Source organism: Miniopterus schreibersii, assembly GCF_964146895.1.
Source record: "Miniopterus schreibersii genome assembly, chromosome: X".
Lineage (NCBI taxonomy): Eukaryota > Metazoa > Chordata > Mammalia > Chiroptera > Miniopteridae > Miniopterus > Miniopterus schreibersii.
Window position 1 is genome coordinate 60,604,970 of NC_138104.1, and position 13,833 is coordinate 60,618,802.

A 13,833-nucleotide genomic window follows, 5' to 3' on the forward strand; every position below is an offset into this window, starting at 1 on the left:
CTTGCTGTTCTCTTTTTAAGTCTTTAAGTTGTAGGGTTAGATAGTTTATTAGAAGTTTTGTTTTTTGAGGTAGGCCTTTAATGTTATGAACTTCCCTCTCAGGACTGCTTTCATTGTGTCCCAAAATGAAAAGGGAGCCCATGGTATGGAAGAACATATTTGCCAATGGGGTTAATTTTAAAATATATAAGGAGCTCATACAATTTAACAAAAGGAAAACAAACAATCCAATTAAAAAATGTGCAAAGGACCTGAATACACACTTCTCCAAAGTGGACATACAGATGGCCAAGAGACATATGAAAAAATGCTCAAGGCCACTAATCATCAGAGAGATGCAAATTAAAACCACAATGAGGTATCATTTTACACATGCAGACTGGTGCAGCCACTATGGGAAACAGTATGTAGGTTCCTCAAAAAATGAAATATGGAACTGCCATTTGACCCATATATCCCAAGTAACCCGAAACACCAATCAGAAAAAATTTATGCACCCCTGTGTTCATAGAAGCATAATTTACACCAGCTAAAATCTAGAAGCAGTCCAAGTGCCCATCAGTAGATAAGTGGATAAAAAAAGCTGTGGGACATTTACACCATGGAAAACTGTGCAGGTGTAAGTAGGTATGATCTCTTACTCTTTTGATACGGCATGAAGGGACTGAGAGAGTATTATGCTAAGCCAAGTAAGCCAGTCAGAGAAAGACAAGTATCACATGATCTCACTCATGCATGCAATGTAATGAAGAAAATAAACTGATGAACAAAATAGATCCAGAGACATAGAAGCATGGAACAGACTGACAAATCTCAGAGGGAAAATGGGGCCTTGTGGACGGGGTCGGGAGAGATTAACCCCAGAACTTATATGCATATATACATAACCCATGGACACAGACAATAGTGTGGTGAAGTTCTTGGAGAGGATCAATGGGGAAAAAAAGAGGGACAACTGTAATACTTTCAAGGATAAAGATAAACCAACAAAGAATGGGAGAAAATACTTGCACATCTAGTATTCAGAGTAATATGAATTCTTATAACTCAAAAATATAGAGAGAAAAAGTTAAAAATGGGCAAAATAATTCAAAATATATTTCTTCAAAGAACAGACACACACACAGAATTAATAAACATGAAAATACATTTACATCATTCGTCATTAGGGAAATACATATCAAACCAAAGTTAATGCAACTTCACACTGACTGGGTTGGTTTTAATGAAAAAGATAAGTGTTACTGAGTATGTAGCAAAACTGGAAGTCTCTTTCATTGCTGTTGGTAAGGTAAAATGATACAGTACCCTTGGAATGGAGTTTGGCGGGTCCTTAACAATAACAAAAAAGCATCCTGACCAGTTTGGTTCAGTGGTTAGAGCATTGGCCCATGGACTGAAGGGTCACAGGTTAGATTCCAGATCAAGGGCATGTACCTGGGTTGCAGGTTCAATCCCTGGCCTGGGTCGGGCATCTTCTGGAGGCAACCGATCTATGTATCTCTTTCATATTATTTCTCCCCACTCCCCCTCCTTTCCACTGTCTCTGAAAATCAATGGAAAAAATATCCTCTGGTGAGGATTAACAAAACAACAAATAAATAAATTAAAACCCATAGAGTTGCCATATGACCCAGCAATTCCACTTATGTGTATATGCTTTTAAGAATTGAATATATAACCACAGAAAATCATATTCATGAATGTTTATATCAGCATTATTCATAAGAGCCTCTAAATGGAAATACCCCTGAAGTCCACCAACCAATGAATTCATAAAGAAAGTGTGGTGTATGCCTTGGCCAGTGTTGCTCAGTTGGTTGGACATCGTCTTGTGAATAAAAGGTTGCTGGTTCAATTCCCAGTCAGGGCACGTGCCCAGGTTGTGGGTGCCATCCCTGGTATGGGGCTTGCAGGAGGCATCCAATCAAAGTTCTGCTCTCACATCCAGATTTTTCTCTCTCTCTCCTTCTCTCTTCCTCTCTCAAAAAAAAAAATCGATAAGAATATTTTTAAAGAGGAAAAAAAAGTGATGTATCTATACAATTAAGTATTACTTAGCCATAAAATGGAATGAAGTACTGATACATGGGTAAACCTTGAAACAGTTATGCTAAGTATAAGAAGACATTCACAAAAGGCCACATATTGTATGATTTAGTTATATGAAAAGTCTGTAATAGACAAATCTGTAGAGACAGAAAGTCAATTGTGGTTTCTTGAGACAGGGAGTGGGGGAATGGCTTCGAATAGGTATGAGCTTTCTTTTTGAGGTGATAGAAATATTCTGAAATTAGATAGCAGTGATGGTGGTACAACTTTGTAAATATACTAAAAACCCCTGAATTGTCCCTTTTAAAAAAGATTGAATTTTATATGTGAATTATATCTCATAGTTTTTTAAAAATCTGTTGTTTTTTAAATTGATTTCAGAGAGAGAGGGAAGGAGAGGGTGAGATAGAAACATCAATGATGATAGGGAATCATTGATCGGTTGCCTCCTGCACGCCCCCTGCTGGGAATCGAGCCTGCAACCTGGGCATGTGCCCTGACTGGAAATTGAACCAGTGACCTCTTGGTTCATTGGTCAATGCTCAACCACTGAGCAACACTAGCTGGGCTTTCATAGTTTTTTTTTATTATATTTTATAGTTTTTATTTTAAAAAATAGAAGTGGAGTAGAAAGTTTCCCACAGAAGTCATTGCCATTTTTCTGACTGGCATGCTTTCTTCAAACAGTTGCTACTTTAAGTAGGCTCAGCAGCTGGAAAGAGTTTGCCCTACCTATCTTTTGTGAGAAAATCTCTATGACCTGTGTTTGGAATCTGAGTTTGTTGGTAGGGCTATAGACCTACTTGAGTTTTACTCACAAGGCTCTCTGATTACTTTTAAGGTGCCTGAGTGTAATTGCTCCAATGATCATCTGGGTTCTCTTTGACTGTATGGAATGAATTAAATAGACCTGCATATTATGTCACCTTGGACAAGTTTGTTCACCTTTTTTGAACCTTAATTTCCTCTACAATACCTGTTTCTAGGTGGTGTGAAAACTAAATGAGATTATAGAATTTAAGTAGCAGCACACTGCCTGGACTGATGTAGGCTTGAGTTAATATTAGCTTTCTCTCTACTTCTTTCCCTCTGGTAAAAGCACATTCCTTGCAGGTCAGAGGTCACTGAGCTCTCTCCTGGCTTCCTGCCCAGCAACAGATAGTCTCTAGAAATAAACCATGGGTGAGGGTTTTTTTTTTTTCCTTTTTTTTTTTTTAATCTGTGTGTCCCCTGCTGTGCCTCTTCTAGTACTCAGCACACTGTAGGTGCTCAATAAATTTGGATTTTCTGTGAGACCACACAAGACTTTTACATAGATTTCCCAGTACATTGATTACAGGATTTTCAGTGTCAGCATTAGTCTGTGACAAGCTTTCTTAGTGTCCCTTTGGAATTTTTTGTGCTGAGAGGCAGAGAGATTAGTTGAATTTCATACTTGAGGAGAGTGAGGATTGAGTCCTCCATCCCCCATAAAGTTTTCCAACTCTTGCTTTCCAGCTAAACCTTTCAGGATTTTTAAATAATCTATAATATACAGGAGTGAAATGCTTAAACAGTATCAAAGAACTCATCATTCACAGGCCCATATTCTATTGCCTTGGAAATGTTTTACTTATTAATAGGTTGTCTAAATGCATTGTAGATTAACCTTTTAAAAGCATACATTTAGTTTACTACTGTGTTCCTTCTTCCTCCTTTTAAAAAATTTGAATGAGTAGTTAATGACTATGAAAAAAATTGGGGAGAAGGAAAAGTAGCCAGCATTCAGGCCTGTTTTAAGTGTCATTCTTTGAGCAGCAGCTCCCAGAGCCTTCAGCTATACCAGTAGGAACTGCCCTTTGTGTAGGTGGAGCAATTCAGGGCTATATTTGAGGAAGTCAAAACTACTGAGACCAATGCAAAAGCAAATACCCTCTTGCTTTTTTTTCTTTTCTTCCCAGGAAATAGAGATTGGCCACATGAAACCCAGTACTGTGTCCTTTGTTCTCAGTTCTGAGCAAACTGAATTTAAACTATAGATAGACATTTTAATCTGTGCTTCTCTCCCATGTCTAGGAGCGGAAAAAGAAATTTGAAAAGGATGGTGAAAGGTTTTATTCTTTGCTGGATCGTCACTTACATCTGTCTTCCAAAAAGAAAGAATCTCAGTTACAAGAGGTATGTTCAAAATCATGCCCTTCCCTTCCATTGCCAGCTATGCCTTGTGACAGCTTCCTATTGCAAGGCTTTCCTCATACCCTTCCTCACCTGAGAATCACATATGATAGTAGTGCTTGCAGTTAAAACCATGGCCTGGGACTCAGACATCCTATGTACTCAAGCCAGCTTCTCCACTGACTCATGGTGTGACTTTGAATAATATATTTCTTTCTTGGTCCGAGTTCCCCTATCTGTCAAAGGAAGAGTGGTACTCAGTGATCTCCAGAATCCCTTTCAGTTCTAAGTTTCTGATTCCAGGTTCCACATGAGGATAGAGTTAAACTAGTGTTGTATTTGGTAGATCAGGAACAGATCTACTTTTCCCCTCTGAGGTATTCCAACATTAGCTATTTTTTGATAAATAGTAGTCTGCACTGAGACTACAGTTTATATGGGACTTGCAATGATTTCAGTTCAAAGAAGTCACTATTCAGTGATTGCCTACCACATGTCAGGTTCTTTGCTGGTTGCAGCAGGGCTACAAAGACAATGAGACATACTTCCTGCCCTTCTGCAGCATACCATTTGGATAACAATACACATGACTCTTATACAAGTAGAATTGTTTACATTCTATATGTATGTGTATGTGGTGTCCTTGTAGGGGTGGGAAGTATTTGGAGGATTAAAAACTTTGAATGTGGAGAATTGCCTTTGTGGGAGAATATTGCTTTTCAATTTAAGGTAGTCATTTAATAATAGGTAAAATAAAATGTTTGATGGATAGAAATAGAGAAATGGACCCTTCAAGTGGAGGGCAATGGCACCAAGGATGGAAAACATAGAGTATGTTTGGGAAACAGTTTAACCAGAATCTGCATTACCTCTGGAAGGTAATGAAAGAAAAGCTAAGATCAGGCAAGTTGAGGCTATATTGTGGAGCAATAGGCTCAAGAGTTTGTATTGAATTGTGTTGCCCCTGGGAGGATCATTATAGGCCTTTGGTTGTGCAAGCAATATAGTGGAATTTTATTTTAGGAATCTTAAACTGGCTGGGGCTATATGATGAATTAGATCAGGGAGAGACTGCAAGCAGAAAAACTGATTTAGGAAACTATTTTAGTGATGTAGGGGAGTGGGTCTGAGTCAGAAGAGTAGCACTGGGGAAGGGAAAGAAGGAATTAACTGATTAAGATTTTTTAAAGTGGAAAATGGATCTATGTGTTGGATAAAAAGTCCAGTAACATATGGAGATATTTATAGATTTAAATAGGAAAAGAGATACCCAGTTGAATAAAGTAATAGACATGAGCTGTGAATGTTCTTAGAAATCATCCTGTCCAAGGTTACACACATTGTGGCAAAGTTGAAGGTCATCTCCAGACACCTGATTTAGTGAGTAAACATCACATCATGCGAGGTGCTTCAAGGTGATGAGTCGAGAGCCTCAGTGCTGGATGGAGTTAGTATTGAGAAGGTAAAGGACTATTTCTTTGTAATAAACCGGAACAAAGTACTAGTCTGGGTTCTTGTGCCATTTTCTTTCACACTTTTTTACCCTTCCTTTTTCATCTGTCCTGTGCCAAAATACCTATGCAGAAAAGTTACCATAACAGGTCTGAGACTATGCTTCAAAAGGTCTGCTTACAAGAATTGCTCTTGGCTGCTGTCTGGGAACTTGGCTGGAATACAGTACCCTATACTGATATAAAAGTTTCCATAAATGTAATTGATGCACTGTGCCTAGAGTGCCTGTAGAAACAATGTGGTTTATGCTGAACACCTTATTTTCTTCTGGGAGTCTGGAATTTGGTACATGTTTGGCATGTACACCCCCCCAAAAAACTTAGGACATTCAGTCTTTAGTGAGCTTCCTTGGTAGATAATATTGCACATGTGTTGTCATAACCTCTTGCTGAAGTTTTTCCTGTGTGACTACACTAAGAGAGAACCCTTGAAAGCTTGCACCTAGTTTCCTCTGGACTTTACCCCATGTATTTTTTACTTTGATGATTTTGTTTGTATGTTTTCAGTAAAATAAACCTTATCCATGAATATGACTATATGCTGAGTCCTGTGAATTGTCCTAGAGAATTACCAAAGCTGGGGGTTTGCAACTCTGGACATTGTCCAAACTTTATTCTTTTGGAGGTGGTTTCAATGAAAGCTTTTGGAGTATCCTAGCAATTTAATGCTGTATGTACATGTCCCTGGTGACTTTCCTAATGAGCAAGAATACAGCCTTTGTACTTTTTCAAACACAAAAAAGCTGGAGATCCTTAGTCACATTTTTTTAAACATTAAGAGAATATTTTTAGAGCAGTTTTAGGTTTAAAACTTGAATGGTAAGTGCAGAGAGTTCCCATACATCCCTATTACCCTGCACACTGTTTCCTCTCTGATTTATTTATTTTAATTAAATTTATTGGGGTGACATAGGTTAGTAAAGTTATCTAGGTTACAAGTGTACAATTGTGTAATACATCATCTGTATATTGCATTATGTGTTTACCATCAAAAATCAGATCTCTTTCCATCACATATATTTGACCCCCTTTACCCTTCACTACTTTTCAACCCTCTTCCCTCTGGTAGCCACCATACTGTTGTCTGTGTCTGGTTTTTTGTTTGTCTTGTTTGTTCATTTGCTGCTTTCAGTTTTATATCCCACATATGAGTGAAATCATATGGTTCTTGACTTTTTGTGTCTAACTTATTTCATGTAGCATGATATTCTCAAGACCCATCCATGTTATCACAAATGGCAGTATTTCACCTTTTCTTATGGCTCAGTAGTGTTCCATAGTGTACATATACCACATTTTATTTATCCAGTAATATATTGCAGGACAGTTTGGTTGTTTCCATGTCTTTGCCACTGTGAATAATGCTGCAATAAACATAGGGGTGCATATACCTTTGCAAATAAATGTTTTCAGCATTTTCAGGTAGAAACCCAGAAGAGGGGTTTCTGGGTCATATGGTAACTCTATTCTTAATTTTTTGAGGAATCTCCATACTGGTTTTTATAGTGGCTGTACCAGTTTACATTCCCACCATCAGTGAATGAGAGAGTTCCTTTTACTCCACAACCTCTCCAACACTTGTTATTTCTTGTCTTGTTGATAATAGCCATTCTAACAGGTGTTAGGTGGCATCTCATTGTAGTTTTGGTTTGCATTCCGCTAATTGTTAGTGAAGTTGAGCATCTTTTCATACATCTGTTGGCCATTTATATGTATTCTTGGGAGAAGTGTTTAGGTCCTCTGCCCATTTTTTTGAATTTATATTTATTGTTGAAAGTATTACAGTATCCCCTGGGTTTTTTTCTCCATTGATCCCATCCACCCTGCATCCATCCCACCCCCAGGATTTCTCTATACCAATGTCTGTGTCCATGGGTTATGCTTATAAAAATATAAGTTCTTTGACTAATCTCACCACCCACACCCCTTCCCCACCTTCCCTCTGCGATCCCTCAGTTTGTTCCATGCTTCTATGTCTCTGGATCTACTTTGTTCATCAGTTTATTTTGTTTATTATATTCCACATATAAGTGAGATCATGTGGTACTTGTCTTTCTCTGAATGGCTTATTTCACTTAGCATAATACTTTCTAGTTCCCCCCATGCTGTGCCAAAAGCTAAAAGGTCCTTCCTCTTTACAGCTGCATAGTATTCCATGTTGTAAATGTGCCACAACTTTTTTATCCACTCATCTACTGATGGGCACTTGAGCTATTTCCAGATCTTAGCTATTGTAAATTGCACTGATATGAACATAGGGGTGCATAAGTTCTTTGTGGTTGGTATTTCGGGTTCCTTAGGATATATTCCTAGAAGTGGGATCACTGAGTCAAATGGCAGGTCAATTTTTAATCTTTTGAGGAAACTCCATACTGCTTTCCGTAGTGGCTGCACCAGTCTGCATTCCCACCAGCAGTGTACTAGGGTGCCATTTTCTCCACACCCTCGCTGGCATTTGTAGTTCATTGATTTGTTGATGGTAGCCATTCTGACAGGCATGAAGTTATACCTCATTGTGGTTTTCATTTGCATCTCTCTGATGATTAGTGACATTGAGCATTTTTTATATGTCTCTTAGCCATCTGTATGTCCTCTTTGGAGAAGTGTCTATTTAGGTCCTTTGCCCATTTCTTAATTACATGTTTTTCTTCCTGGTGTTGAATTGTATAAATTCCTTATACATTTTGGAAATTAACCCTTTATCCAGTGTGTTGTTGGTAAATATGTTCTACCATACAGTGGGCTCCCTTTTCATTTTTTTGATGGTTTCTCTTGCTGTGCAGAAAGTTTTTATTTTGATGAAGTCCAATTTGTCTATTTTCTCCTTAGTTTCTCTTGCCCTAGGAGATGTATCAGCAAACATATTGCTGCAAGAGATGTCTGAGATTTTGCTGCGTATGTTTTCCTCTAGGATTTTTATGGTGTCATGCCTTACATTTAAGTCTTTTATCCATTTTGAATTTACTTTTGTGTATGGTGTAAGTTGGTGGTCTAATTTCATTTTTTTGTATGTATCTGTCCAATTTTCCCTACACCATATATTGAAAAGACTGTTTTTACTCTATTGTATGTTCTTGCCTCCTTTATCAAATATTAATTGACCATAGTGACATGGGTCAATTTTTGGGTTCTCTGTTCTGTTCTCTGTTCTGATCAATATGTCTGTTCTTGTGCCAGTACCAGGCTGTTTGATTACAGTGGCTTTGTATTATAACTTGATATCTGGTATTGTGATCTCTCCAACTTTGTTCTTCTTTCTCAAGATTGCCGTGACTATTTGGGGTGTTTTTTGGTTTCATATAAATTTTCCATTTGGTTCCATTTTAATTATGATGTATGTGGGCATGAACCTCCTTGGATTTTCCTTGCTTGGTACTCTCTGTGCCTCCTGAACTTGTGTGACATTTTCCTTCACAAAGTTAGGGAAGTGTTCTGCCATTATTTCTTCAAACAGGATCTTTAATTCTTGCTTACTTTCGACTTCCTATGATGCAAATATTGTTACATTCCTTGTTTTCCCACAGCTGCCTTTGACTGTCCTCCTGTTTTTTAATTGTTTTTTCTTTTTGGTTCTCTAATTGAGTGATTTTTTTCTACCCAGTCTTCTAATTCACTGATCCAATCCTCAGCTTCCTGTAATCTGCTGTTTATTCCTTCCAGTGTATTCTTTATTTCTAGTATGTCATTCTTCATTTCCTTTATAATTTCCATATCTTTTTCATGCTGTTAAGCATCCTTAATTCAGTATTCTGAACTCTGTATCTGATAGATTGCTTATCTCTGTTTCTCTTAGCTCTTTTTTTGGAAACTTTTCTTGTTTTTTCATTTGGGCCTTGTTCTTTTTGTCTCCCCATTTTGGCTGTGATTTGGGTTTGTTTATAAGTATTAGGTAAGCCTGCTAGGACTCTCAGTCTTTTTGGACAGTCTCTGGTGTAGGCCAATGTCAGACGCTGTTTGTGACTGGCCTTGAGTACCCAGTTTGGAGCTATCAACAACCCATGGCTTGAGGTCCCCTCTGTTGGGGCTGGGTGTGTTTGGACAAGACCAAGATGCACACCAAAGTCTGCTTTTCCTGGCCGCGTCCAGAAGCAGATCAGACAAAGACTCAAAGCACTCTGAAGTCTGCCTCCTCCAGCAGGCTGATTAATCTGATTCTCTTAATGAGCCTCAGGCTGTAGAAACTCCACAGGGTGGGGTGGCTGATTGTTATCAGAATCTTAGTGAGCCTCAGGTTGTAGAACCTCTACCAGGTAGGGCAAGAGGTTTTCCAGCAGGGTAGGGCAATTGCTTACCCCTCAGGCAAAAGTTGCTTAGAAGGTAAATGTCTGCGTCTCCCGTATGGGGGGGATGACTTGGCGCTGGAACCCAGAGGGGTGCTCTTTGAGCTCTATCTCCAGAGCCTACAACCCTATATACTCCTCACATAGCTCCAGTCCACTCTGCCATCCCTCTGCTGGAGCCCAAAGTGAGTGGCTACAAACAAAACTTTATGTGTTGACTCTTTAAGTGGATGCCTGAATTTCCAGCAGTCTCTCACTTGCAGACAGAAACCTGGCCACTTTTCATAGCCAGATGTTCCATTGGCACCATTCTCAGTTCTGGTGCTCTTGGCTGAGAAGCCCAGCCTGGGATTTTGGCCCCAGAGTCCTCAGTGGGAGCCCCCCACAGCTGAGATATCCCTCTGGGCCTTCAGGTGCTGCCTGTGGGAGTCCAGCCATCCTTCTCATGCCTCCACATTTCCTACCAGTCTCTGTGTGGTCTCCACTTTTCCTCCTTTGTTATGAGGGTGCTGTCCAGCTCATCTTTAGTTGCAGCTGATTATTCAGGATGGTTTTTCTATATTTTAGTTGTAATTCCAGATTGGTCCTGGGAGAGTGTCAGTGTAGCTTCCACTCAGTCCACCTCCATCTTTAATCTCCCTCTGCCCATTTTTTAATTGGATTGTTTTGTTGCTGCTATTGATGAATTATATGAGTTTTTTTAATATATATTTTGGATGTTAACCCCTTATCAGAGGTGTTTTTGCAAATATTTTTTCCCATGCAGTGGGTTGTCTTTTTGTTTTGTTGGAGGTTTCTTTTTCTGTAGAGAATATTTTGTGTTTGATATAGTCCCATGCATTTATTTTTGCTTTTACTTCTCTTGCCTTTGAAGTCAAGTTCATAAAATCCTCTCTAAGACCAAGTTCATAAGTTTAGTACCTATTATTTCTTCTGTGTAATCTTTTGTTTCAGGTCTTCAATCTATTTTGAGTCATTTTTGTGTATGGTGAAAAATAGCACTCTTAAGTTCATTCTTTTGCATGTGGGTTTCCAATTTTCCCAGCATCATTTATTGAAGAGGCTAAACTTTCGTTATTCATTGTATGTTTTTGACCCTTTGTCGAAAATTATTTGTTCATATACATGTGTGTTTTTTCGGGCATCTTAATTTTGTTCCATTGATCTGTGTCTTTATTTTTCTGCCAATACCATTCTGTTGCATTATTGCCTCTTTGTAATCTAATTTGAAGTTGGGGAGGGTGATACCTCTGATGATTTTTTGTTCTATTTCTTTAAAAAATACCATTGGCATTTTGATGGGGATTGCATTAAATCAGTATATTTATTTTGGTAATGTGCCCATTTTAACTCTGTTGATTCTTCCAATCCTCGAACATGGAATTTCTTTCTATTTCTTTGTGTCTTCCTCAGTTTCTTTTTATAATGTCTTGCGGTTTTCACTGTATAGGCCTTTCACATCCTTTGTTAACTTTATTCCTTTGTATTTTATTCTCTTGTAATTGCAATAGGAATTGGTTTTTTCACTTCTTTTTTTTCTGAAATTTTATTGTTAGTACATAGCAGCATAATGACCTTTGTACATTGATCTTGTATCCTGCAGCTTTATTATAATTGTTTACTGTTTTGAGTGGGTTTTTTTTGTGAAGTCTTTAGGCTTTTCTATATAAAAATATCACCTGAAAAACGTGACAGTTTTACTTCTTCATTCTCAATTTGGGTGCCTTTTATTTCTTTCTCTTGCATGATATCTCTGGCTCCTCTGTTATTAATATTTACATTAATGAGGTACATTTGATACAATTGATGAGCCAATGTGTTGTATATTCTATGGATTTTGACAAATATATAATGGCACGAACCCACCATTACACTATCATACTTAATAACTTGACTGCCCCTAAAAGCCACTTGGAACAACCTGTTCATCCCTTTCTCCTTCTACACCCTCAACCACCTGGCAACCACTGATTATTTTCTTATCTTTGTATTTTTGCCTGTTCCAGAATGTAATATAGTTTGAATTATACAGCATGTAGCTTCTCAGATTGGCTTCTTCCACTTAACAATATGTATTTGAGATTCCTCTGTGTTTTTTCATGGCTTGATAGCTCACTTCTTTTTTTAGCTGTGAATAATATTCCATTGTATGGATGTGCCACAGTTTGTTTATCCATTTACCTATTGAAGGACATCTTGGCTTCCTCTAAATTTTGTAAATTGTTAATAAAGGTGCTGTGTAAACATTTTTGTGCAGGTTTTTAAGTACATAACTTTTCAAGTCAATTGGAAAAATAGTAAAGAGTTAATTTACTGAATCTTATGATATGAGGATATTTAATTTTGTAAGAAACTGCCAAAATATCTTTCAAAGTGGCTCTACAATTTTTTTTATTCCTACCATCAATGAATGAGAGTTCCTGTTGCTCTATATTCCTATCAGCATTTGATGTTGTCTGTCATTTTCATTTGAGTCATTCTAACAGGAATGTACTGTTATCTCATTGTTTTTCCAACTTGCATTTCCCTATTGTTACATGATGTGGACCATCTTTTACATGATTATTTGTCATTTTTAGATAATCTTTGTTGTGGTGTCTGTTCACATATTTTGCCAATTTTTAATTGTTTTGTTTATTTACTCACTGTTAGAGTTTAAGAGCTGTTTGTATATTTTAGATACGAGTCCAATATCAGATATGAGTAATACAAAGATTATTCTCCCTGCCTATGGCTTGTCTTTTCATTCTCTTAAAAATTTTTTCACAGAGCAGTTTTTTAATTTTAATGAAATCCAACTTATAAATTTTCCTTTAATAGATCATGCTTTCTAAAAAATGTAATATAATTTTTTAAGATATAAGTATAGTTGGTATGCAATATTATGTTAGTTATATTAATCGCCAGTGTAAAATATAGTTGTTTGATACTTTTATACCTTACAATGTAATCACTTCACTAATTCTATTAATTGTCACTGTGCAAGCACATCACAGTGTTATTGAAGATGTTCCCCTTCCCCTTTTCAACCAACTCCACCCATTCTTTGGGGCTCTGTTTCTACATGTATGTTTTTTTAAAATTTATTTTATTGTTGAAAGTATTACAAATGTCTCCCATTTTCCCCCTGATTGCTCCCCTCCACCCATATCCCACCTAACCAAAGGTCTTCACCTGTCTATTGTTTGTGTCCCTGCACTATTTAAAAATGTTTATAAGTTCTTTGGTTAATCTCTTTTTGCCCTCCTTCCCAACTTCCCTCTGAGAGCTGTCAGACTATCTTGTTGGTCAATTTATTTTGTTCCTTAGATTCCACATGTAAGTGAGATTATGTGACATTTGTCTTTTTCTGACTGGCTTATTTCACTTAGCATATTCTGCAGGTCCATCTATGCTATCTCAAAGGGAAAGATCTTTTTTATAGCTGCATAGGGTTCCATTGAATAAATGTATGGTAGCTTTTTTTCTTAATTATATTTTTATTGATTTCAGGGAGAGGAGGGAAGAGGGAGAGAGAGAGAAACATCAATGATGAGACTCATTGATCAGCTGCCTCCTGCACGCCCCCTACTGGGGATCTAGCCCGAAACCTGAGAATATGTCCTGACCAGGAATTGAATCATGACCTCTTGGTTCATGGATCTATGCTCAAACACTGAGCCACGCAGTCTGGGCTACCACAGCTTTTTCCCCACTCATCTAATGATGAACACTCAGGCTGTTACCTGATCTTTGCTATTGTAAATAATGTGGCTATGAACATAGGAGTGCATATATTCTTTCTGATTGGTGTTTCATGGTATTTAGCATATATTCCCAGAAGTGGTTTCATTGAG

At 37.7% G+C, this 13,833-nt stretch overlaps 1 protein-coding gene across 2 annotated transcripts in view; it reads left to right on the forward strand.

The window, feature by feature from the left end:
• Positions 1–13,833, forward strand: part of OPHN1 (oligophrenin 1) — a 507,398-nt gene that overhangs the window by 267,320 nt on the left and 226,245 nt on the right. For both annotated transcript variants that reach the window (XR_013997964.1, XM_081125000.1), the window contains exon 6: positions 4,108–4,209. Coding sequence is in view for 1 of the 2 variants with exons in the window: in XM_081125000.1 (XP_080981126.1) it covers positions 4,108–4,209 (102 nt within the window). In the remaining variant the exon portion in view is untranslated. The remainder of the gene's footprint in view (positions 1–4,107; positions 4,210–13,833) is intronic.